This window comes from Curcuma longa, unplaced genomic scaffold (genome assembly GCF_044706935.1).
Source record: "Curcuma longa cultivar G26 ecotype Majalengka, Jawa Barat unplaced genomic scaffold, ITB_CL_G26_1.1 utg8573_np1212_1322966_RagTag, whole genome shotgun sequence".
Classification (NCBI taxonomy): domain Eukaryota; kingdom Viridiplantae; phylum Streptophyta; class Magnoliopsida; order Zingiberales; family Zingiberaceae; genus Curcuma; species Curcuma longa.
This window is the reverse complement of record NW_027435604.1, coordinates 968824-988854: the sequence shown is the minus strand read 5'-3', so window position 1 is coordinate 988854 and position 20031 is coordinate 968824. Positions and strand designations below refer to the sequence as shown.

The window sequence follows — 20031 nt, the reverse complement described above, 5'->3', positions numbered from 1 at the left end:
GTTCGATACGACAAGGGAGCACATGCGGGGTCCCGAGTCATGCCCTAGAGAGGGGCGGCCATTATCCAACCGCATAAAGCTCGCCGCCCACCGCTGTGGAGAGTGGAAGGGCAGAACGATGGCGGCTTCTCTGTCAACCATGGCGTTGGCCACCGCCGCTAAGCCTCGCCTCCTCGCCCCCCAAATCCTGCAGATTCAAAGCGCTCGTTCGACCACCCTTTCTCTCCGATCCGATCAAATGTTCACTGCCATCTCCATTCCCTCCCGAAGGCCGTCGCTTCCACCCGTTCGATCCGCTGGATCGCCGCCGCATCAGGAGTACGAGACCTTTCCCAGGAGCCTCAAGTCCCGCCTAGCCGCCGGCGAGACCCTCTACGGCCTCTTCCTCCTCAGCGCCTCCCCAACTCTCGCCGAGATTGCGGGCCTCGCCGGCTACGACTACGTCGTCGTCGACATGGAGCACGGCCCCGGGGGCATATCCGACGCCCTCCCCTGCCTCCGAGCCCTCGCCGCCGCGCGCACCCCTGCCGTGCTCCGCCTCCCGGAGCCCTCCGCCGTCTGGGCCAAGAAGGCCCTTGATATAGGCCCCCAGGGCATCATGTTCCCCATGGTCGATTCGCCGGCCGCCGCCGCGCACGCCGTCTCCTGCTGCCGCTTCCCGCCGCGCGGCGTGCGCGGCTCCGCCCACACCGTCGTCCGCGCCTCCGCCTACGGCCTCGACGACGGCTACCTAGCCCGCTGCGAGGAGGAGCTGTTGGTGATGTGCCAGGTGGAGTCGGTGGACGCCGCGTCGGAGATCGAGGCGATCGCCGCCGTCGAGGGGGTCGACGTGGTCCAGATGGGCCCTCTGGATCTGAGCGGGAGCATGGGCTACCTGTGGGATCCGGGGAACAAGAAGGTGCGCCAGGTGCTTCGGGAGCTGGAGAGAAGGGTTCTCGGTCTGAAGAAGAGGCAGTCAGGGGCGAACGCCGCGGCGGAGGGAGGGAGCGCCAGCCTCGGCGGGCCCTACCTGGGGGGCTTCGCGATGCCGCACGACCCGCCGGAGGAGCTGAAGGCGAGGGGGTATCACATGGTGGCGGGGGCAGTGGACGTGGGGCTGTTCCGCCAGGCGGCGGCGGAAGACGTGCGGCGGTTCCGGCGGGCGGAGGCGGAGATCGGCGAAGAGGGGCACGAGGACGAGAAACCGAGGGACGAGTCCTACTGGAGCGAGTGAGCCAAGGCGTCGTTGAACCCTCGAGTCGGTTTTCATGTTGTTGTGTGGCTCTTTGCTGACTTCTTTTGTGCCAGCTGCTGTTATGTTGCAAGGTAAGCTGCTGTTATTTGCTAGGTAAGGGTGTGCGGTTTTTGCAGGTGAGCTTACTGCATCGAATCTCTTATCGACTGTATAAGCTCAGAAAAAAAAAATCTCTTAAGTTCATAATCTTAAACTCCTACAATCTGCATTCTGAGATATCGACATGATTGTAACGTAGTACTTCAAAGCTATATAAATTGCAGCAGCTGCCTGATTCAGTAAAGAGGCATCATGTGCCAATGTTTACCTGAAGCTGAGTTCAGAGTCCTCTAAAGTTGTGAAAGAGTCGGCCGGTTCATTCATATCAATGAGGAAACTATCGAGCATAGATTATTTAGTCGAAAACTAGATCCTCTAATGCTCACGGCCAGTACACGGCTAGCTACAACTCACGGGCACTCTGTTCTTAGGATTAAACAGAGCAGAGCATTAGTGGATTGCTGTGTTGGTGCACCACGCAGGTTTATAGGAGAAAACCTGCCCAAGAAGGTAGTTATCCCAAACTACTCGTCCCCAATTTTCACACCAAAAGAGGACTCTGATATATTATTGATGAAGCTTGCATATACATAGTTGCACATTTAGTTCGATCAGCAGCAACATCGAGGCGAGGAGTACAAAATACAAATAACGACTGACACAGGTGTTCTACATGTATGGAAGCGACTCGGTACTAAAGTAAGTACCAAATGACGGCGGAGAGCAGCACGGCTGACACACAGACACGGTAGTCTATATATAGGGAAGCATCTCGGTACTCAAGGAAGTGCCAAATGCCGGCGGCGGCGGGAAGCGTCTCAGTACTAGAGGAAGTACCAAATAACGGCGGTGAGCAGCACGGCTGACACAGCCCTCGGAGGAAGAAGTCCGGCGACTGGCGCCAACGCGGCGACGAGCGCCAGCAGCCACACCGCGTAGGCTACGACGAGGCGGGCCGCTGCCGTGGGGCTGTCGACGAGCGCCTCATGATCGGCCGCCTCGTCCAGAGCGCGAAGGAGGTGGGCGGTGCAGACGACCACCAGGGGGAAGGGCGCAGCACGGCCCATGAGAGCGCGTTCGATGACATCGGCCACTGCCCTCGGGAGCCTCCGGAACGCCACCGCCGAGAGCACGGCTACGACCGCCAGCAGCCAAGCGACGTAGGCGCACAGGAGGCGCGCCGGGGAGGCGCCGCCGGCCTCTGCCCCCTGCGCGAGCGGGAGGCCGCGGAGTAGTTTCGCAGCGCAGAACGCCATCACCGAGAAAGCAAGCCAGATGAGGAGCCGGTGGCTCCGAACGTCGTCGCCGTTGCCCATCGCTTTCTCCATGAATTGGGTTATCGTAGCCGGCGATGCGAGTGTAGAGAGAGAGGGAAGGAAGGGATTCACGAAGCTGTACTGAAGAAGACGCAACTGGAGGAAGAAGTTATTTATAGCGGTGGGAAGTTCGTTATCTCAATGGTCCCTTAACGTCCGTCCCGTTATGCACACCTTCTGTAAAAGGTGGAAACTATCTTCTTAACGGTCCCACATGGTCAGCCCCTCCGTCCCGAAGGGCGAAGGAAGATTCGAGGAAGTTTCGCTTCCAGTATCGGCTGACAAAAAAATTATTAAAAAATAATCTACCGAACTGATTTTTTAAATTTGTTCCTCTAGAAAAAAATCGAGGTCAGCGTCAACCGAACCGCGAAAACACTACAGATCGGTTAAAAATTTTAGACAGTGATAAATTAATCTGTCCAAATTCTAAAATAAATAGGAGTTTTAATCCTTCCATTTGTCATTTTGAAATTTTAAAGCAAATCAATCTCAATCATTAACTAATTGTTACGGTCGTAAGGAGTGGATCTCGGGTAATCAAATCTGAGTGTCTCACAGTGCAAAGACTCTGTGTAACTCAGAGAGCCCGAATCGGATCGGATCCCTTGTCATGTCGACTCTCGAATTGAGTTGGTTGAGTCGAGTCGAGAACCGAGTGGAAGCTCTTCGCAAAACAAGTCTAAATCCTCAGAGATATGGACTCCTAAAAGCTGATCCGAGTCCTCGAAATAGACTCCTCAATATGAACCGAACCAACTCTTAGTAGCTATCCGAGCCGAATCCCCTCGGACATTCTAGCTGAATCAACCGAGTCGATTCAGAGATCGAGTCGGATTCAAAAGGAATAGACCCCTCGAACCGAGTCGGCCCCGCAAGAATGCTAACTTTGGAGGCCGGTCTGAATCCTTGACGCGGACTCTCCCACCCGAGTCAAGTCAACCTAATCGGGTTTAAGCCATGCTGACTCCCCGTATACTCGACCCTGCTTTGACCTGGTCTTGGCGCTCTTCAACTCTCTTCGCCCTTCTCCATTAAAAACCACTCCCCTCATCATGCAGTTATGAGTAATGTCCCCTGGACATCTCTGTCACTAATCATGGTAATACTCTAACAACACGTTAAATGACCCTTCAGCTACAAGTCAATGATGTGACACATACTATGAATATCTCATTCTTCCTGACAAAGTCATACCGCTGATGGGACCTCTACCCTACTCACGATGGGATGTGACCTCTCATTAGAGACATATATAAGGTTGGTCCTTCGAAGGAGCAAGGTATGCAATCTCACCATCTCTACTTTCTCTTCACTTTCTGTTGGCCTTCTTCCTCCCTCTCAGACTGACTTAAACATCGAAGTGGTCGAGCCAAGACAACCTCTGACCTTTCTTCTCACGGTGGCTGTGATTGCAAGTTTCATCAACTTTACAACCCCTTCCTCGCAAGAGCTCATTCGAACATGGTGCTGAAAAAAGTCGACACATCCAGGAGCGGATCTCAACAGAAATACTAATTAATCATAAAACGTGGGTTGAGGATTTTACTTCGTTACTCGAGGGTGATATTTTCTATATCAATTGATTATTTATCAATATTTTTTAAGATGACAAAACCATCTTCAATGTTTTTGTTGTAGATACTTTTATCACACTCATTGATTCTAAATTCACTATTCAACAAGACGTTGTCGAATTTCTCATGTCACTGTTTAGGAGCTTGTTTCAAGTCATACAACGACTTGACCAATCTACATACCTTGTTTTTCTGTCCTAGAGCAGAAAATCTTTCAAGTTGTTCCATATAGATTTTCTATTCTAAATTTCCATTTAGAAAAGCGGTCTTCACATCCATTTGATGTATTTTCAAATTCCACAATGTGGCAATTGCTAATAACACTCTAATAGAGGTTATTCTTGATACTAGAGCATATGTATCAAAATAGTCAAGACCTTCACGCTGTCGGTAACCCTTAATTGTCAATCTAGCCTTGTATCTATCAATTGTGCCATCTGATTTCTTTTTTCTCTTAAAAATTCACTTACAACCTAATGACTTACTTCCAAGAGGAAGATCCACAAGCTCCCAAATATGATTTTGTAAGATATAAGTGATTTCAGATGCAATCGCTTCTTTCCAGTGAGGTCCTTCAAAAGATCTTAGAGCTTATGTATAATTCTGTAGTTCACTTTCCAACATAAAAGTGATAAAATCCGATCCAAAGAATTTTTTCACACGAGCTCTTTTACTCCGTCTAAGCTCTACCACTTCTGGTTCACCCTCATGTTCTTCTTCTTGTGCTTTAAAGATCCTTTTTGAGGAACTTGCTTTCTTTCTAGACTTATACGGAAACACATCTTCAAATAATGAGGCATTTCTCGATTCAATTATCGAGTTCTTAGGTATTTCTGGTATTAGCGATTCATACACTAGAAATCGATAGGCACTATTATTTTGTGCATATCCTAAAAATAGACAGTCAATAGTTTTTGATCATATTTTGATCTTTTTTGGATTAGGTACCAACACCTTAGCAAGACACCCCCACACTCGCAAGTATTTATAGGATGACTTTCTACCATTCCATAATTCATAAGGGCTCTTGTCTATATTTTTCCGGGATATCTTATTTAATAGATAATTCGCTATTAGCACAGCTTCTCCCCATAAATTTTCTGATAGCCCAGAACTTAATGAAAGAGCATTCATCATCTCTTTTAAAGTACAATTTTTCCTCTCAGCAATACCATTTTACTGAGGAGTATATGGAGCCGTTGTTTCGTGCCTTATTCCATGTTCAGCACAAACTTAGCGAATGGTGAAACATATTCACCTCCTCGATCACTTCAAACCACCTTAATCTTCTTATTAAGATGATTTTCAACCTTAATTTTATAGAAAATAAATTTCTCTATAGTCTCATCTTTACTTTTTAGAAGATACACATAATAGAATTTTATGTTATCATCTAAAAGCAATAAAATATTTATTTCCATCACATGTTGGAACCCCTTTTAGGTCACACACGTCTGTATAGATTAAGCCGAGTGGTTCTGTGTTTCTTTTAACATGTTGAAAAGATGACCTTGTCATCTTCGCTTTAACGCAAGTCTTACACTTTTATTTCGAGTCAAGTAGGAATATTGAAATGCTTTGCATGTTAATTAATCTACACATCAAATTGTAATTAACATGACCTAGTCTACTATGCCACAACACAGATGACTCAAGCATATAAGAGCAAGAACTTTCATTTCTATTCATTTTAGGCCTAATGGCCATTACACTGAGCTTAAAAAGTTCATCATTTTTATACCCCTTCCCTACAAACATTTCATTCTTGGACAACACTACCCTGTCCAACTCAAATACAATGCGAAAGTCATGTTTGCTTAAGAGTGATTCGGACACCAGATTCTTCCGAACCTTCGGAACATACAAGACATTGTTTCAGGATTAAATTCTTGCCCAAAGTCATCTTCAGCACCACTTTTCCACGACCTTTGATTTCTGAGGTTGTTGAATTCCCTATATACAGTTTATCTCTATCTTTAACTTCTTCAATGTCGTGGAGAAGCTCCTTGTTGCAGCACACATGTTTGGTGGCAAGTTCGTCGCGAGTTCAAACCAATGAGGTTCACTTCAGAAATGACGGCGCAGAGATCCATATCTGGCCCCTCTCTCACATTAGCCTCTTGCTTCTTCTTTAGCTTTTTGCAGTCCGAAGATTTGTGACCAACACGGTCACAATTGAAGCATTTCCCTGTGAATTCCTTTTTGCTAATGCCTCCTTTAGGCTCCATCTTGGAAGACTTCGACTTCTTCCGTTTTGAGCCCTCGTCATGTTCAACAACATTGGTCTTGACCACTGACTGAGTGAATGATCGTTTTTCCGAGCCCCTGTTGTCTTCTTCAATCCAAAGTCGGACGATAAGCTCCTCGATATTCATCTCTTTTCTTTTGTGCTTCAAATAATTCTTGAAGTTCTTCCAGCCGGGAGGGAGTTTCTCTATGATCGCTACCACCTAGAAGGTCTCACTCAACACCATGCCTTCTGAGTGAATCTCGTGCAGGATCACCTGAAGCTCCTGGACTTAACTAATCACCGTCTTGGAGTCCACTATTTTAAAGTCCAAGAACCGGCCAACAACAAATTTCTTGGCCCCCGCATCCTCTGTTCTGTATTTCCGATCTAAGGATTCCCATAATTCCTTAGCCGACTTCTTTGTGCAGTATACATTATACAACACATCTGCCAAACAGTTGAGGATATAGTTTTTGCAAAGAAACTCCGAGTGTTTCCAAGTCTCCACAACATTGGGCGTCCAAAGTACCCTCAGGTACCTTGGGTGGTTCGTCGGTTAAGAACCTAGCCAGATTAAGAGTGGTCAAGTATAAAAGCATTTTTTGCTGCCACCTCTTGAAATTCAATCCTATGAATTTCTCTAGCTTCTCGGCATGATTGATTGGGACTGTCTCAATCGTTACAGTAGGAGTCATTACCTGCACCTGTTGAGAAGTAGACTTTGCTATCGTCATCTCAACTTGGTCCGCCGCCATCGCAACATATACGAATCTGTTTTAACAATTGTTGTAAAATTTGGCTTCCTTCTAAGGAGAGATCTGCAACAATGGCTTCCAATAGCTCTTTCCGCGACGTCAAAAAGACTCGGACTTGGGCGCGTTCGGGTTTTTATGCTCGAACAGTATAGCGCGGTACTTGTACGAGGTGGTACTCGGACGAGTCGGAGCAGTACCCTGCGATACTCAGATAAGGCGGAGCAGTACTCGAACAATGCGGAGTAGTACTCGGCGGTATTCGGATGAGGTGTAGTACTCAGCGGTACTCGGCCGAGTTGGTGTAGTACTCGAAGATACTCGGACAAGGCAGAAGAGTACTCAACGGTACTTGGCCGAGTTGGTGCAGAACTCGACGATGCTCAGAAGAGTACTCGGCGATACAACTCTTATCCCGGTAAAGTCTTCCGTTGACTAGGAAAACTTGCTTTTAGGCATAGGATCTCGATCCGGAATATAGAAGTCAAAAATTTCACTCTGAAAGCACTCTACTAAAGAGCCGTCTAAGGAGCGTAGCTTATTACTATTGGGATAACCAATATAAATATTCCCTCTATCAATTCCTTTTTCATAAGGCCGAAAGATTTTATAGATTCTGACTTTATGATAGAAGAAGTGAAGTTCCTGAATCTAATTCCTCTAATAAGCAGTCCTTCTGTGCTGTGTAAAGTTAGCTAGTGTGGATTCGCGGAAACTCTTAATATTATCGGACACAACAACCAGAAGCCTTATCGCCGAGAGGAACGGATCTGATGACAATGCGGATAGGAATATGGAAGGTGTAATGGAATTCCGTTTTTCTCCATTATTTGGCCTGGTCGAGTGAAGCTCTCTTTTTTGAGCAAAAGTAATTTCGCCTACATAACTCACCTCCCACAGATAGAAGACTATCGGAAGTTTGTATCAGACCTTCTATGCTATGTAGTTCTCATGGCCCCAAACCAGAAAATACGCATGAATGAATTCAAGCTAGTAAAGTAGTCTGGTTGAACACAGAAAAGAAAGTAGTCTGGTTATAAAAATCCATTTTGTAGAAAACGAAAACGTTGTGGCTTATTAACACGAGAGCCACCCGTGTTGCGAAAGAGATTCTGTCAGCATAATTCCAAGTATTATCATTGCAATAGAGACAGCCAAGGACTTTTTCCTAGCCCCCTCTTCCTTCTTATCTTAGAAGGATTGGATTAGATTAGATTAGAAAACGAATAAGATCAGAAAGGCCATCATTAGGGCAAAGAGGGCAATAGCTTCGGTTAGAGCAAAGCCCAAAATTGCATAACCAAATGATTGTTTAGCCAATGATGGATTTCGCGCCACGGAATGGATCAAAGAACTGAAGACGTTTCCAATACCGACAGCAGCTCCCGCTGAAGCAATTGTAGCAGCTCCTGCACCGATTGATTTTGCACCCTCTAACATTTTCGATTTGAATTGAGAATTAGAATTCTCCTAAAGTCATTTTCCTTTATTCAATCTTCTTTTTTTTCTTAACTATAAAGAAATCGAATCAAAACCTTTCTTTTCTACGGCTACGCTACGATTCTTCTTCTCTTATGATATTGATAGTTGGCAATTTCAGTCTAGTCCTCTGTGCCTGCTTTATGCTGACGAGAGAAGTCCCCTGCATCGAATATGGTATAGGCTGGGGCAATTCGACTCCTCTAAGCTCATGTCATCTCTCCCTGCCTCCCGCTTTCCGAGGTGGAGGAAGACAACCTTTACCGGTGGGCCCTTGACTACTTCTTCCAAACAACCTATTTGTCCTGCAAACGACCTATTCCGAAACCGAGAAAGATCACTCCTAAAAGCAATCTTTCTCTTTCTCTTAGCTGCCTCTTCCTCTACTTACTAAATTAGTTCTTTGTGGTTTGTGCTCTAATAAGAAGGATGTTGCTATTCAACGATGTGGCAAATCGTCTGTTCCAGGAACACTCACTTAACACTTTATCATTCACACCGACCAGCTAGTGCGGAAGACCAAAGCAAGGCCCCGAGCATTGTATTAAGACGCAGGAGTAGGGAGGGGATTTTTTAAATTGAAAGAGGAGCTAAAGTAATTTTGCCAAATCAAGCCAACTTTTCCTCAATAGCTTGACCTGGGAATAGATCAAATGTAAACTAACCTGTGGCGCCTTAGATATTCTCGTTTTTCGAAACTTTGCTCTCTCACAGCACAGTAATTTCCCCTTTTGTTAAAATTGTTTTAAACCGAAAATGACTTTATCAAAAAGCCCGGGATGAGAATCATTCTATGAAACGTCTTTACTCCTTCTTAACAAACAAAAGGATCAAGAATCTAGGCTTTCCGCCTTTCTAGCTCATTCCCCATCTAAAAAGAAAAAGAGTGAAAATCAATCTCCTTTTGAACTCACAAGTCCTTTCTGTGGGTATATTAAAACTCCTCCCGGAATTATGACAGACAACAAATGCGGATGAAAGAGCTATTACCAAGAACTTATTCATATAGCACCCACCCTCTCCTCTTCGTTCTCTTCTTTCCCGAGAACCTCAAAAGGATTCAATGGCATTGCTTATTCCTTCAACATATGCTTAACTTCAAAGAGCTAAGCCCGGCCCGGGTAAGGATGGAACTCTCATCTCAAGGCGACATCTGGGAGATGAGAAGTCGAAAGCGCTAAGGAGAAAGATTCACCATACATACCGGCTATTGCAAGAATCGGATTACACATGAAGTGAAGCTAGCTTTAGTTTTTAGTTTCTAACTCTCACATCGGTTACGAAAGCAGGTGATATTCACTCATAAAAAAAGGAAAGGGCTCGGCTCCTACGTTAAGGACATCTTCAGGGCTTTAGCCTTTGACTTTACCATCTCTTGAAAAAGATCAAGTCCATGCTGGAATTATAGTCGACCCTCTGCTCTTTCTTTTGACAAACTCAACCATCTGGATCAGTGGATTCGGTTTCGTATGAAGCATCTGCGGATTACTAAGCCGTGGATCGAGATCTTAGGATCTAGCTAGATAAGACTTATTACACCTTGGGGAAACCCCCTAAGGCAGAACGAGACCCTTTCATAAGGAAAGAGTTCTTGTTGCTTCAAAAAAGATCTGGCGAAGAGCACCAGTGATGTGAGACATTAAACACTTTAAAGAGCTCACGCGGATTATGCCTAGCTACTGGTGAATATGGAGTAAATTGACTTAACCAAAGCCATACCTGAACTAGCTTGGTCACTGGAAAGATTGCCCCCGGTAAAGTGAACTCAATCCCCAAGAAGTAATTACGAATAGAAGGGCAAAAGATTGGCTGGTTTGACTCTTTACTGATCGAACTGAATTGCTGGATAAAAAAGAACTCTCTTTAAAGGAAAGGGGACTTCCTCTATCTTTCCTCATAAAGATAGGAATCTTGCCCCTGCTTATCTTAAAGCTGCTCTATTTGAATCCGCATATGGTTTAAGATGCCTAATTCTTCCTTGCCGTATCCAGAGATAGCATCTCACTCGCTGGAGGGGAAAGAGACTAGATCGAAAGGCTTAAAACTGGACTTTCAATGGCTGGGCGAAGGCTCCTCTGGTAAAAATACAATTCATACTAGCAAGGAGAAGGAAGGAAGAAACCGCCATCGAATACTTTGACTTATAACCACTCAGCTTTCAAGCCCCCTTTTCTCACTGACAGGAACTGCATTCGATCGTATGGACGGACAAAATACCATAGGCGCGGATCGCCCTACTAAAGGAATTACAGACAGAAGCAAGGCATTAGAAAAGGCATACGAAAGGGATAGAGATGAACGTCTTACCTACTCTCCAACTCCAAGCGAAGGGAATGACTTAGGATTAGGATAGAGAAAGACTGACACTTTAGATCCTCTACTAAATGTAAACCCTGACAATAGGGCTATATATTCATAGCTACTTGCCAATTCATTTTAAAGAGGCCCCTTGCCTTAGTTTATCATATCCCTAAATAAGGAAAGAGTCCTGCTTTCCAAAAGTCATTTCTGTAAACTTGATATGAAAAGCTTTCTCATTTGATGTAAGGAAACTTATCATTTGATAAGACTGCAACAGGCTAAACTCCAACTAGCTATTACTCATGGCCATCGAAAGCTACTTCCTTCCACTGCAACTGCTTCGAAAAGCGAAGGATTGGTAGCAATAAAAGACTAGGAGCCAGAAGGAAGCCATAGGAATGCAACTCCACTCCAACTCAAAGCGCAGGGACAGAAACTGGTTTTATAACTGGATCAACTTCAACTGGCTAAGTTGTAATTTTCAGGGCGAAGCACTTCCACTTAAACTACAACTGAATGTCAGGAAAAATACCATCTGGCCTGGTCGATGGAACTTCTTCTGACAAGGAACTAGCTTGAAAATAAAGAATCCTTCAATTGAAAGGAAGACTCCTCTTTTGACCAAAAATCCCTACTCACCTGAAAAAAGGAGATGTTAAAAAAGAAGGAAGTAGGCTATGGCATTCTATTCTTTAAACTATCATAGTACCTCTGGCATCCTATGCATCTCATGAAAGTTCTTATTAAGCTTTCCATTCCGACCCCGAGAGAAGCGAATGAGCAAGCAAACGAAGGAACTAAGCCCGAACTAGCGATCTCTTGAGTCCAGTCCAAAGGTCGCCACCAACCTTACTCTAAGTAACCTGCATCTTTGTTTGTCTCCATCGAGTCCATTCGATCCTGCCAATAACCAATTCCAATGTTCCATTCCGCCTAGCCAACCAGCTAACTCGAACCAACCTTAAGTGTTGGAGGTAAAGAGAAGGTTGTATAAAAATCAAAACTATCTAGATCTCCATAATGTAATTTCCAGGGCGAGCCAAGCTCCACTTTATCAATCCTTGTCTTCCTCACAAGAGGTGGTGATTCGGGGGTATAAGAAAGGATGCGCGTACCAACCAAAGTATGGAATTTCCGTTCTAGGAACACCTATTTCTATCGATGAAAAGTAGTTAGGCGAGTCTATGTAATTTTCCTGCCAGCACCACTTCTATTTCAAGGTCAAACAAAGTTTTGTGCTGGATCATCCGGTTCATCGTAGTTATTCAGCCATCGGCACGGAGTCCTATGCTGATGAGTCAGACGCTGGAAATTATCACTCGTGTACGAAGGAGAAGTAAGATCATTATGGTACCGCAAAATAAGCACTAAGCTATAGCAGAAGTGTCAAATAGCCAACTGTCCCGAAGATCCGTACTTGAGCGAGAAAGCGTATAGGTAGCTTCTTGCTCTGCCAATAAAGTTTTTCCAATCAATACACCCTACTAAAATGTGAGAGGAAGGACTGCAGTTAGGAAGCCCTCCTTCTTAGTTTGGAAAAGAAGTTCTTTATTTTATTGCCTGTTCCCTTTCACCACTTCGCTCCTGTCACGCAGTAGCCCTACAGAGAGAGGGTAGGGATAGATGAATGGAAAGACTCTTTATTAGCCGAAGACAGAGATTGGGGAGACCATAAGCTCGAGAAGATGATGGACGGAGAGGGGCGAAAGCGAGTTGCTTTAAAAGTTTACGCGTTGGATTTCGAGCGATGGGATATTAGAAAGCGAATGAGAGCCTCAAAATTACTTACGTTCATGAGCACATGAAACTCGTAATTTACATCTATGTTTCGAACAAATAAATAGAGTTGAGACGCCCCAACAAGCCTATTGAATAGCCGTCCTACGAATGAAGCAAATCCCTGCGACATCAGACTATACGGGACGAGGCAGGTCATAGTATATAAGTAGGCGTCGGCCAGAAGGAAACCAACTGTGATTATTGGAAGTCACGACAGTTCGAAGACCTCCCGCCCTGACATCTTCTCTTTTGCCTTAAGAACGGTCCATTGCCTTTGGACGACTAAGTCAGCTCGGTCAGTGACTAATCTCCCCGAACTATGCAACAAACAGTCAGCGCCACTGGGAAAGCACATCGAACTCTAAAAGGAGTAAGGCCTGCTTGCCTTGCTTCGTGGTTTTCCCATCCCCTGCTATTGGCGTAGGGAAGGGCTGCTATCAATCTTCATAGGCTGACGGCCAGTCAGCTATCAATCGCGAGCCATCCGTCTGTCTTTGACTTTACCCATTCTCCTCGCTCAACTATGAGGTTGTCTCTATCTGTTTAATCGGAACCAAAGAATCAAAGTCAAAGTGAGTCTGCGGCACTGAAATAATCAGTAACTATATTATATTCGTAGCTTGGCCTCGTTCCACACCTCAGGTTTTTAAAAAGAAAATGCCAAATCAGAATAGAAAGCGCTTTTCGGATTAAACTAAGCCTTTGCCAAATGTATTTCCAAAGTCTTTCTTCGCTTTCTTCTTTTTTAAGATATACCTTTCGGTGAAGTATTGATAGGGCAAAAAGAGGGAGGAAGAAAGAAAGCCATTTATTCTTTTTTCAATCAAGGGTGAGCTCCTTCTCTTGCAGCCAATTCATATTCAATTGCGACAACAGCTGAGTCAAGGGATGCGCATTCAATACTCAATCCTTCAAAGAGCTCCCTCTCTGCATCAAGACTAGTTGCTTGCCTTACCTTAGTGCAAAAGGAATTATTATAGCACAATAATAATTCCTTCCCCGCTTGAGAAATGAAGTTCATCCAATGCTTGCATTTTGCACGCATTTCTCCAAATGGAAGAGTGACTTTCTCAAAATGTTTAGTAAAAATAGAAGATTTTAGAGGAGGGTTATCCCGAATCTTAGAAGTAATTGCTTCAGTATTTCCTTGTGTTTCGGGCGTCGGAAGGTGTTGGGCCTCGATCTCATCATCGGTGGATTGAATGTTGGGAATGTGATCCTCGTGCGCTATTTCTTTTCCCCTCCGAGATCGATGTGAAGAACTTCCACCGGCCTCCTTCGGATTTGTGGTCGAAAGATGGAGTCGGAACTCGGAAACGCGAACTTACAAAGTTGAGAATGAGAGATTGAGAGTTAGAGAGTAGAGAAGTGTGTGAAAATGATGAAATGAACTCCCTATTTATAGAATTTAGATCATAACGAACACTAAATCATAGTCATTGATCAAAAAACGGTCAAATGATCCTAACCGTTGAAAAAAAATAAAAAAATAAAAAAAACAAAAAAACCCCCTCCAACTGCTCTGAACCGCCGGTTAACCGGCGGTTCAGAGCCGTTGGAACCGGCGGTTCGGACCATTGGAACCGCCGGTTCTAACGGAAACCGCCGGTTCCAACGGAAAAAAAAAAAGACTTGAAACGCCGATTCAACCCCGCCGGTTCCAAATGGGTTGAACCTTAACCTGCCCGGCACTCCTGCCGGGCCGGTTACGGTTTGACCCGGCTAACCGGGTCAACGGGCCAACCGGCCCGTTGACCCGGGTCGATTCCGAGCCGGGTCCGGGTTGGACCCGCCGTGGTCGGGTCTAGGGAGAAGGAGAGGAGTTGGTGGTGGGAAAATGGGAGAAAAGAGTGACCAGGAAAGGAGGATAGGGTTAAAGAGTGGAGTACTAGAAACAAGTGGTGGGTGGGCGACAATTGGATGGTGATGAGTGATAGTAGGTGATAGTTGGCACGTAGTGATGGGCAAGAGTTGTTGTGAGGAATTAGATAAGGAATTATGTCGAGAGAGAGAAAAAGGAAGTGTATTAAATAATTCTTAATCTTTCAAAAATACGATTAACCAAATTAAATACAATTGAACCAAACTATCATATAAATTTGATTCAATTTTAAATTGGTCAAAATAAATCCAAATCAAGCTTGGTTTGAACTCATTTGACCCTCATGTCTATGGACTCCACTTTCACTCGACCATAAAGCTTAAACTATGGTTTGATTTAGCTTAATTACTTTGTCTAGTTTTTAATAAAAAAAGTCTTTTAAAATGAAAAAATTAAATGGGATAAAATTTGGAGTACTATGGTGCTTGTGGTTTGCAAATAACATTGTTTTGGTCGATGAGATATGTGAAAGATTAAATGCTAAGCTCGAATCTTGGTAGAAAATACTGAAGTAAAATGTTTTAGGCTTAGTAAAGGCAAATTATGAAATTTAAGGTTAATAGTATTAGATATAGTAAGATAATGTAAGTTTGGAGATGATGAGTAACTTGTAACTACAAGCTAATATCTAGGATCCTTTTGCAAAAGGATGGAGTTGTACCATATTGTGAGGCATAGTCGAAATGTGTCAATAGTACTTCACATAGCTAATTTATTCTGTCATGTTAATCATGTCAATGCCAATGAGTATTGTCTTATTAATATTTAACACCCCTTGATTTTCTACAATACACGACATAATATTTGTTAATTTTAGAACTTATGTCCATACAATACAATGTCAAAACTATGCCATTCCAAATGGGACAAGTCGGAAGGTAGGCACTTAGTCGTGTGCTCTTTTTTTCTTACATCTCTTCTTGCATCTCCGAGAGCCTCTGTTTCGGCGGTGTTCTGTTTCTGCCGGCTGGAGATCAATGTTTGCCGGAGAAGCTTGATTGCTGTTGAGAGTCTGTTTGCCAGAGAAGAAGGCTATCATCACCGGAGAGGAGCCTCTGCCGTAGTTGCTGCCGGGAAGACCATGTGGGAGTACAGAGGGATGATTGGAACGTCGAAAATGTCCTCCGATCGCTGGAAATTGTATCCAGCCGTTGGATAAGTTTTCGACCGTAGCCAATCAAATCCCGGTCATTAGATGATCGTATGCTAATTTCGTGGAAGCTTACGAAGTTTCCGGAAACCTTTTCCATCATCACCGGAGAGACTTCCGGTCGTTTGTCCTTAATCGATCGTCAATGGTTGACCATCGATAACTATTTTGTGAATACGATTTTCGGTGATAGTTAGAAAGTCCCGGAATGATCTCAACACACGTTGTTGCGTTGCTTCCGGAACAAGACTTCTCTCGATTCGATCGTTATCGATCATCGGCTAGTACCGAAGACGATGACGCGACTCGTGGCTTCCGAAGCCGTCCAGACGGGAGCTTGGCGTGGATCACCAGTAGAGGCGGGATTCCGACGAGGACCGCTCGATTGATACCAACACAGCTCAACATCGTCATCGCGAGGTACACGTTTAGAATAATCTTTTATTCTGCAAATGTTATTTGTATGCAAGTAGAATAAATTTTATTCTGAAAAATTTTAATTTCCTGTCATGCCTTGTACACATGTTATTTCCTGTATTGCATGCGTGTGTGTGATAATAATTAGTTTTAATTATCTATATATTTTCGTTGCGCACGTTTACGAAACGTAAGGACACGCGCATTGCACCGGGACGATCCCAACAGATCACACCAGTTGAAGGCGACGGCGACGTGGACCGGATGAAGGTGTAAATGGAACGGTTTAGGATTAGATTCTCTGTTTAGGATAAGAAAAGAAGAGTTTTTGAAAGCTTACTTTCGAAGCAGAGTCGCAAGTTGTCGGCGGAGATCACACCGACTGAAGTCGACAATGGTGTGGACCGACTGCAGGCGACAGCGGACCTGATGGCAGAGGCGAAACCTAACCTCGAGCGGCAACGCAATGAGATGAGCGACAGCAGAAGCGATGGCGGAGGTGAAACCTAACCTCAAGCCTGAACACAACGAGACAAGCGTAGGGTTTAGGGTTAGCTGGGGTCAAGTTTTTTTTTTTCTGTTCACAATTTTTTATTTTCGGCCAGCACGACTCCGCTTGCCACGCACGCAGGGAGAAAATCCCAACAACGTCGGCAACGTGCACGAGTCGCATAAATGGAATCGTGTAGCGTAACATTTCTGTATTAACTATATGGAATTCTATTTTATCTAATGTAAATTAACTTTTCTTGAACTGAATGAATTTTTGCAAATATACCTACTTTATCAAACACATGTTAAATTTATTTTATAAAATTATTAATATCAACTAAACATATTTTAATTTAGATCTATTATTTTCTAAATAAATATGTGCATCATGAGTACACTATTTTTTATTTTGATTTAACACACATTTAAACCTTACTAAATTTTATTTCAAGTCCTAATGATCCTCGGCTTTCCGGGCCAATTTACACCAAAGAAACACTTGAACCATAAACTCATCCACTTCATTACACCAAACCATCTACAAAATTAAACACCTTCGTTTTCCCTTCCATTCTCCCTCCCAAAAACATGCATTCCACATCTCGTAATTCAATCCACCCTTTTAATAAATCCCATGCTCGTTGTCATCATCTTCTTCTTCCAAGATAAATTCCAACCAGCATTTCTGCCTCATCTTTTCCCCAAGTCAAATATAATTCTTTCAGCTTCTGTTTGGGGGCTGTTTAAGCAAAAATATTTTTAATCGATCAATATATCATTTATGAAAATAGTCAAATATAATTAGCATAACAAAAATGATTAAATAAATAATTAACAGCACAAATGATTAAATATAACTACATAACTATTCCTCTTGCAAACAAAATTAATCATTCTTTCATATTAGAATGCTTCAACAAAATCATTCTTTCAGCTTCTGTTTGGGGAGAGCAATGGTGCTTAGAACCAATGTCAGCCGGAAGGTATCGGTCACTGATTACATTGTCGAATTTATCCCCTCGCAACAAACATTGGAAGATGGAAGATGCATGGAGGTAAATTCGAAAAATGAATTCCTATGTCCTCTTGTTTTACTTATGAACATCTGAAAGCACCAGTGCGAATGAACATTTCAAGCTTTTTCACATATACATGGTATAATTTTGATCATGTTGTTTGCAGATAATGATAACTCAGCAAAGAAAAGATCTTCGCATGAACATTCCTGCTCTGCGGAAGCTCGATGCTATGCTCATCGTAAGAACGATGCACATGACTTATCAGAAATGATTTCTAAGCGGTTGTAAAGGAGATTCTGATACTTGACAATTGCAAGGACTAAAAGGAGTTTTGGTATCTGTCAAGGGATAGTAAGGATTCAGAGAAGGGGAATCGGGCAGACGATAAGTGGTGGCTCCCGACAGTGAAAGTCCTGGAAAATGGGTTGTCCGAAGAATCCAGGAAATGGATTCATCATCAGAAAGAGCTTGTTAGCCAAGTGCTCAAAGCTGCTATGGCTATAAATGCTAATGTTCTAATAGTAATGGAGATTCTAGAAGACTACATCGAAAACCTTCCTAAGGTAGAATTTCGATTTCATCCTCAAAATGGTTGCCGATTTACTTGGCGCTTATTCTTCACTATGGACCATGATCACTTTCCATGACACAAAATGGAAGGTCTGTTAAAACCGATGGAATCAAAATATCTCCACAATGACATGATATTGTACAATTTGAGTCTAAGCCCTCGTGGCTTTGTTCTTGGGCTCTCCCCAAAAGGTCTCATCCTAGTGGAGATACTTTCCATCCTTTTAAACTCATGATCTTTCCCATGTATTTTAGATGTGGGACTATATTTGCACCCTTGCAACTCAACAATCCCCCTCAAACAAAGGACCACTGGAAGCTCCCCTACCATTTCTCATGGTCCGGCTGTCATGTCTCTCATGATCCGGCTGTCATGTCCCTCATGGTTCGAACCTCCCCTACTTCCTTTGTTTTTCCCGAGGGTCCCACATGATTAGATCTGGATCATGGCTCATCCGACGATTAGTCCGGTGAAGAGCAGTCTCACTCTGATACCAATTGTAGGGTTCAAAAGGATGTCCGCATCTCCACAATGGCATGATATTGTCCATTTTAGGCCTAAGCCCTCATGGTTTTGTTCTTGGATTCTCCCCAAAAGGCATCATCCCAATGGAGATACTTTCCATCCTTTTAAACCCATGATCTTTCCCATGTGTTTTAGATGTGGAACTATGTTTGCACCCTTGCAACTCAACAAGATCAAACCTTGGAGACTCACTCTATAGATATATCACAAATGAAGGATTTGATGCCGAAGCATTCCTCGAGACCCTAGACTTGTCAACCAAGCACAAAAGACTAGACCTCAAAAACTGAATTGAAGCATCAGTGGTCATTTGGAAGAGGAAGAAGAACAACAAGGATGTCAAGTTATCATGGCTAACAGTTGCAGGGATTGCTGGTGTTAGCCAAGGAGAAGCGGGAACAATTCGAAGATAGGGCAGAGAGTATCTTGCTCATTCTTAAGCACAGATTCCCCGGAATTCCTCAATCAACATTAGGTATAAGCCGATAACAAAAAAAATTCAAACTTGTTTCCATATAAATGCAATTCTTCCCTAGCAAAGTAATTGATCCAAAATTGACCTCCTCGGATTGTTGAAAATGTTTCAGGATGTTGGGTTAGATATCCTGGAAAGCCACTCAAGGGTTCTAGAAAATTTAGCTCTCACCGTGATATCGCGGATAGAAGATGTTCTCCGTGTGGATAATCTTGCTTGCAATCCACCCGAGGAAGACTTAAAGAGAAAGTCACCAAGGATAGAACCAGAACCAGTTAAAAAAAAAAGAGGAAGTTATTCAACTTCAGAAATAGAATCCAATGATTCCATGACACTATCAGATTTCACGGATTGGCAGGTGGATCAAGATGTTCAGGCAAACGACGAAGACTCAGACCGTGGACAAAAATCCCAGATCGGAAGATGCCAAGTCGGCGAAGAAATCTCAGAATGTTGCGCCTAACAAGAAATTCTACTACTTAGAGAAGCTAGTGTACTGGGAGGGTTAAGCTGCTCAAAATCTTGCTTTGGAAAAGCCCTTGGAAGATGGCGGACGCAGTGATATGATCAAAGATGAACAATGTACATACTTTTGCACAAAACCAGAACAGCCATTGATCTAAACACAGTTTGCTACTCTCTTGAACGGCTTATGTTGGTGAGAAAAAAATCTATAATTTCAAAAAAAATACATATAGATCTGGCACAATAAAGATCACTTAAAACAAGAGGAGAAGAAAATTAGGGATTACTCCATTGCATTACGGTGCCAAAAGAGGAGGAGAGTGTGAGA

The 20031-nt window shown here is 43.7% G+C and overlaps 3 protein-coding genes and 1 pseudogene across 3 annotated transcripts; 2 read left to right on the top strand and 2 right to left on the bottom strand.

The window, feature by feature from the left end:
* The first annotated feature begins 22 nt into the window (after nucleotides 1-22).
* On the top strand, nucleotides 23-1299 carry LOC141820828 (uncharacterized). Its single transcript, XM_074708182.1, has one exon. The coding sequence runs from the start codon at nucleotides 23-25 to the stop codon at nucleotides 1211-1213; it is 1191 nt and encodes a 396-aa protein (XP_074564283.1). The 3' UTR covers nucleotides 1214-1299.
* A 512-nt stretch (nucleotides 1300-1811) lies between these two features.
* LOC141820827 (uncharacterized) lies at nucleotides 1812-2651 on the bottom strand. The gene has a single exon (XM_074708181.1). It carries the CDS (start codon nucleotides 2599-2601, stop codon nucleotides 2098-2100), a length of 504 nt encoding a protein of 167 aa, XP_074564282.1. The 5' UTR covers nucleotides 2602-2651; the 3' UTR covers nucleotides 1812-2097.
* A 5712-nt stretch (nucleotides 2652-8363) lies between these two features.
* Nucleotides 8364-8588, bottom strand: LOC141820780 (ATP synthase subunit 9, mitochondrial). Its single transcript, XM_074708131.1, has one exon. It carries the CDS (start codon nucleotides 8586-8588, stop codon nucleotides 8364-8366), a length of 225 nt encoding a protein of 74 aa, XP_074564232.1.
* A 9013-nt stretch (nucleotides 8589-17601) lies between these two features.
* LOC141820873 (rho guanine nucleotide exchange factor 8-like) lies at nucleotides 17602-19747 on the top strand (annotated as a pseudogene).
* Nucleotides 19748-20031: the final 284 nt, after the last annotated feature.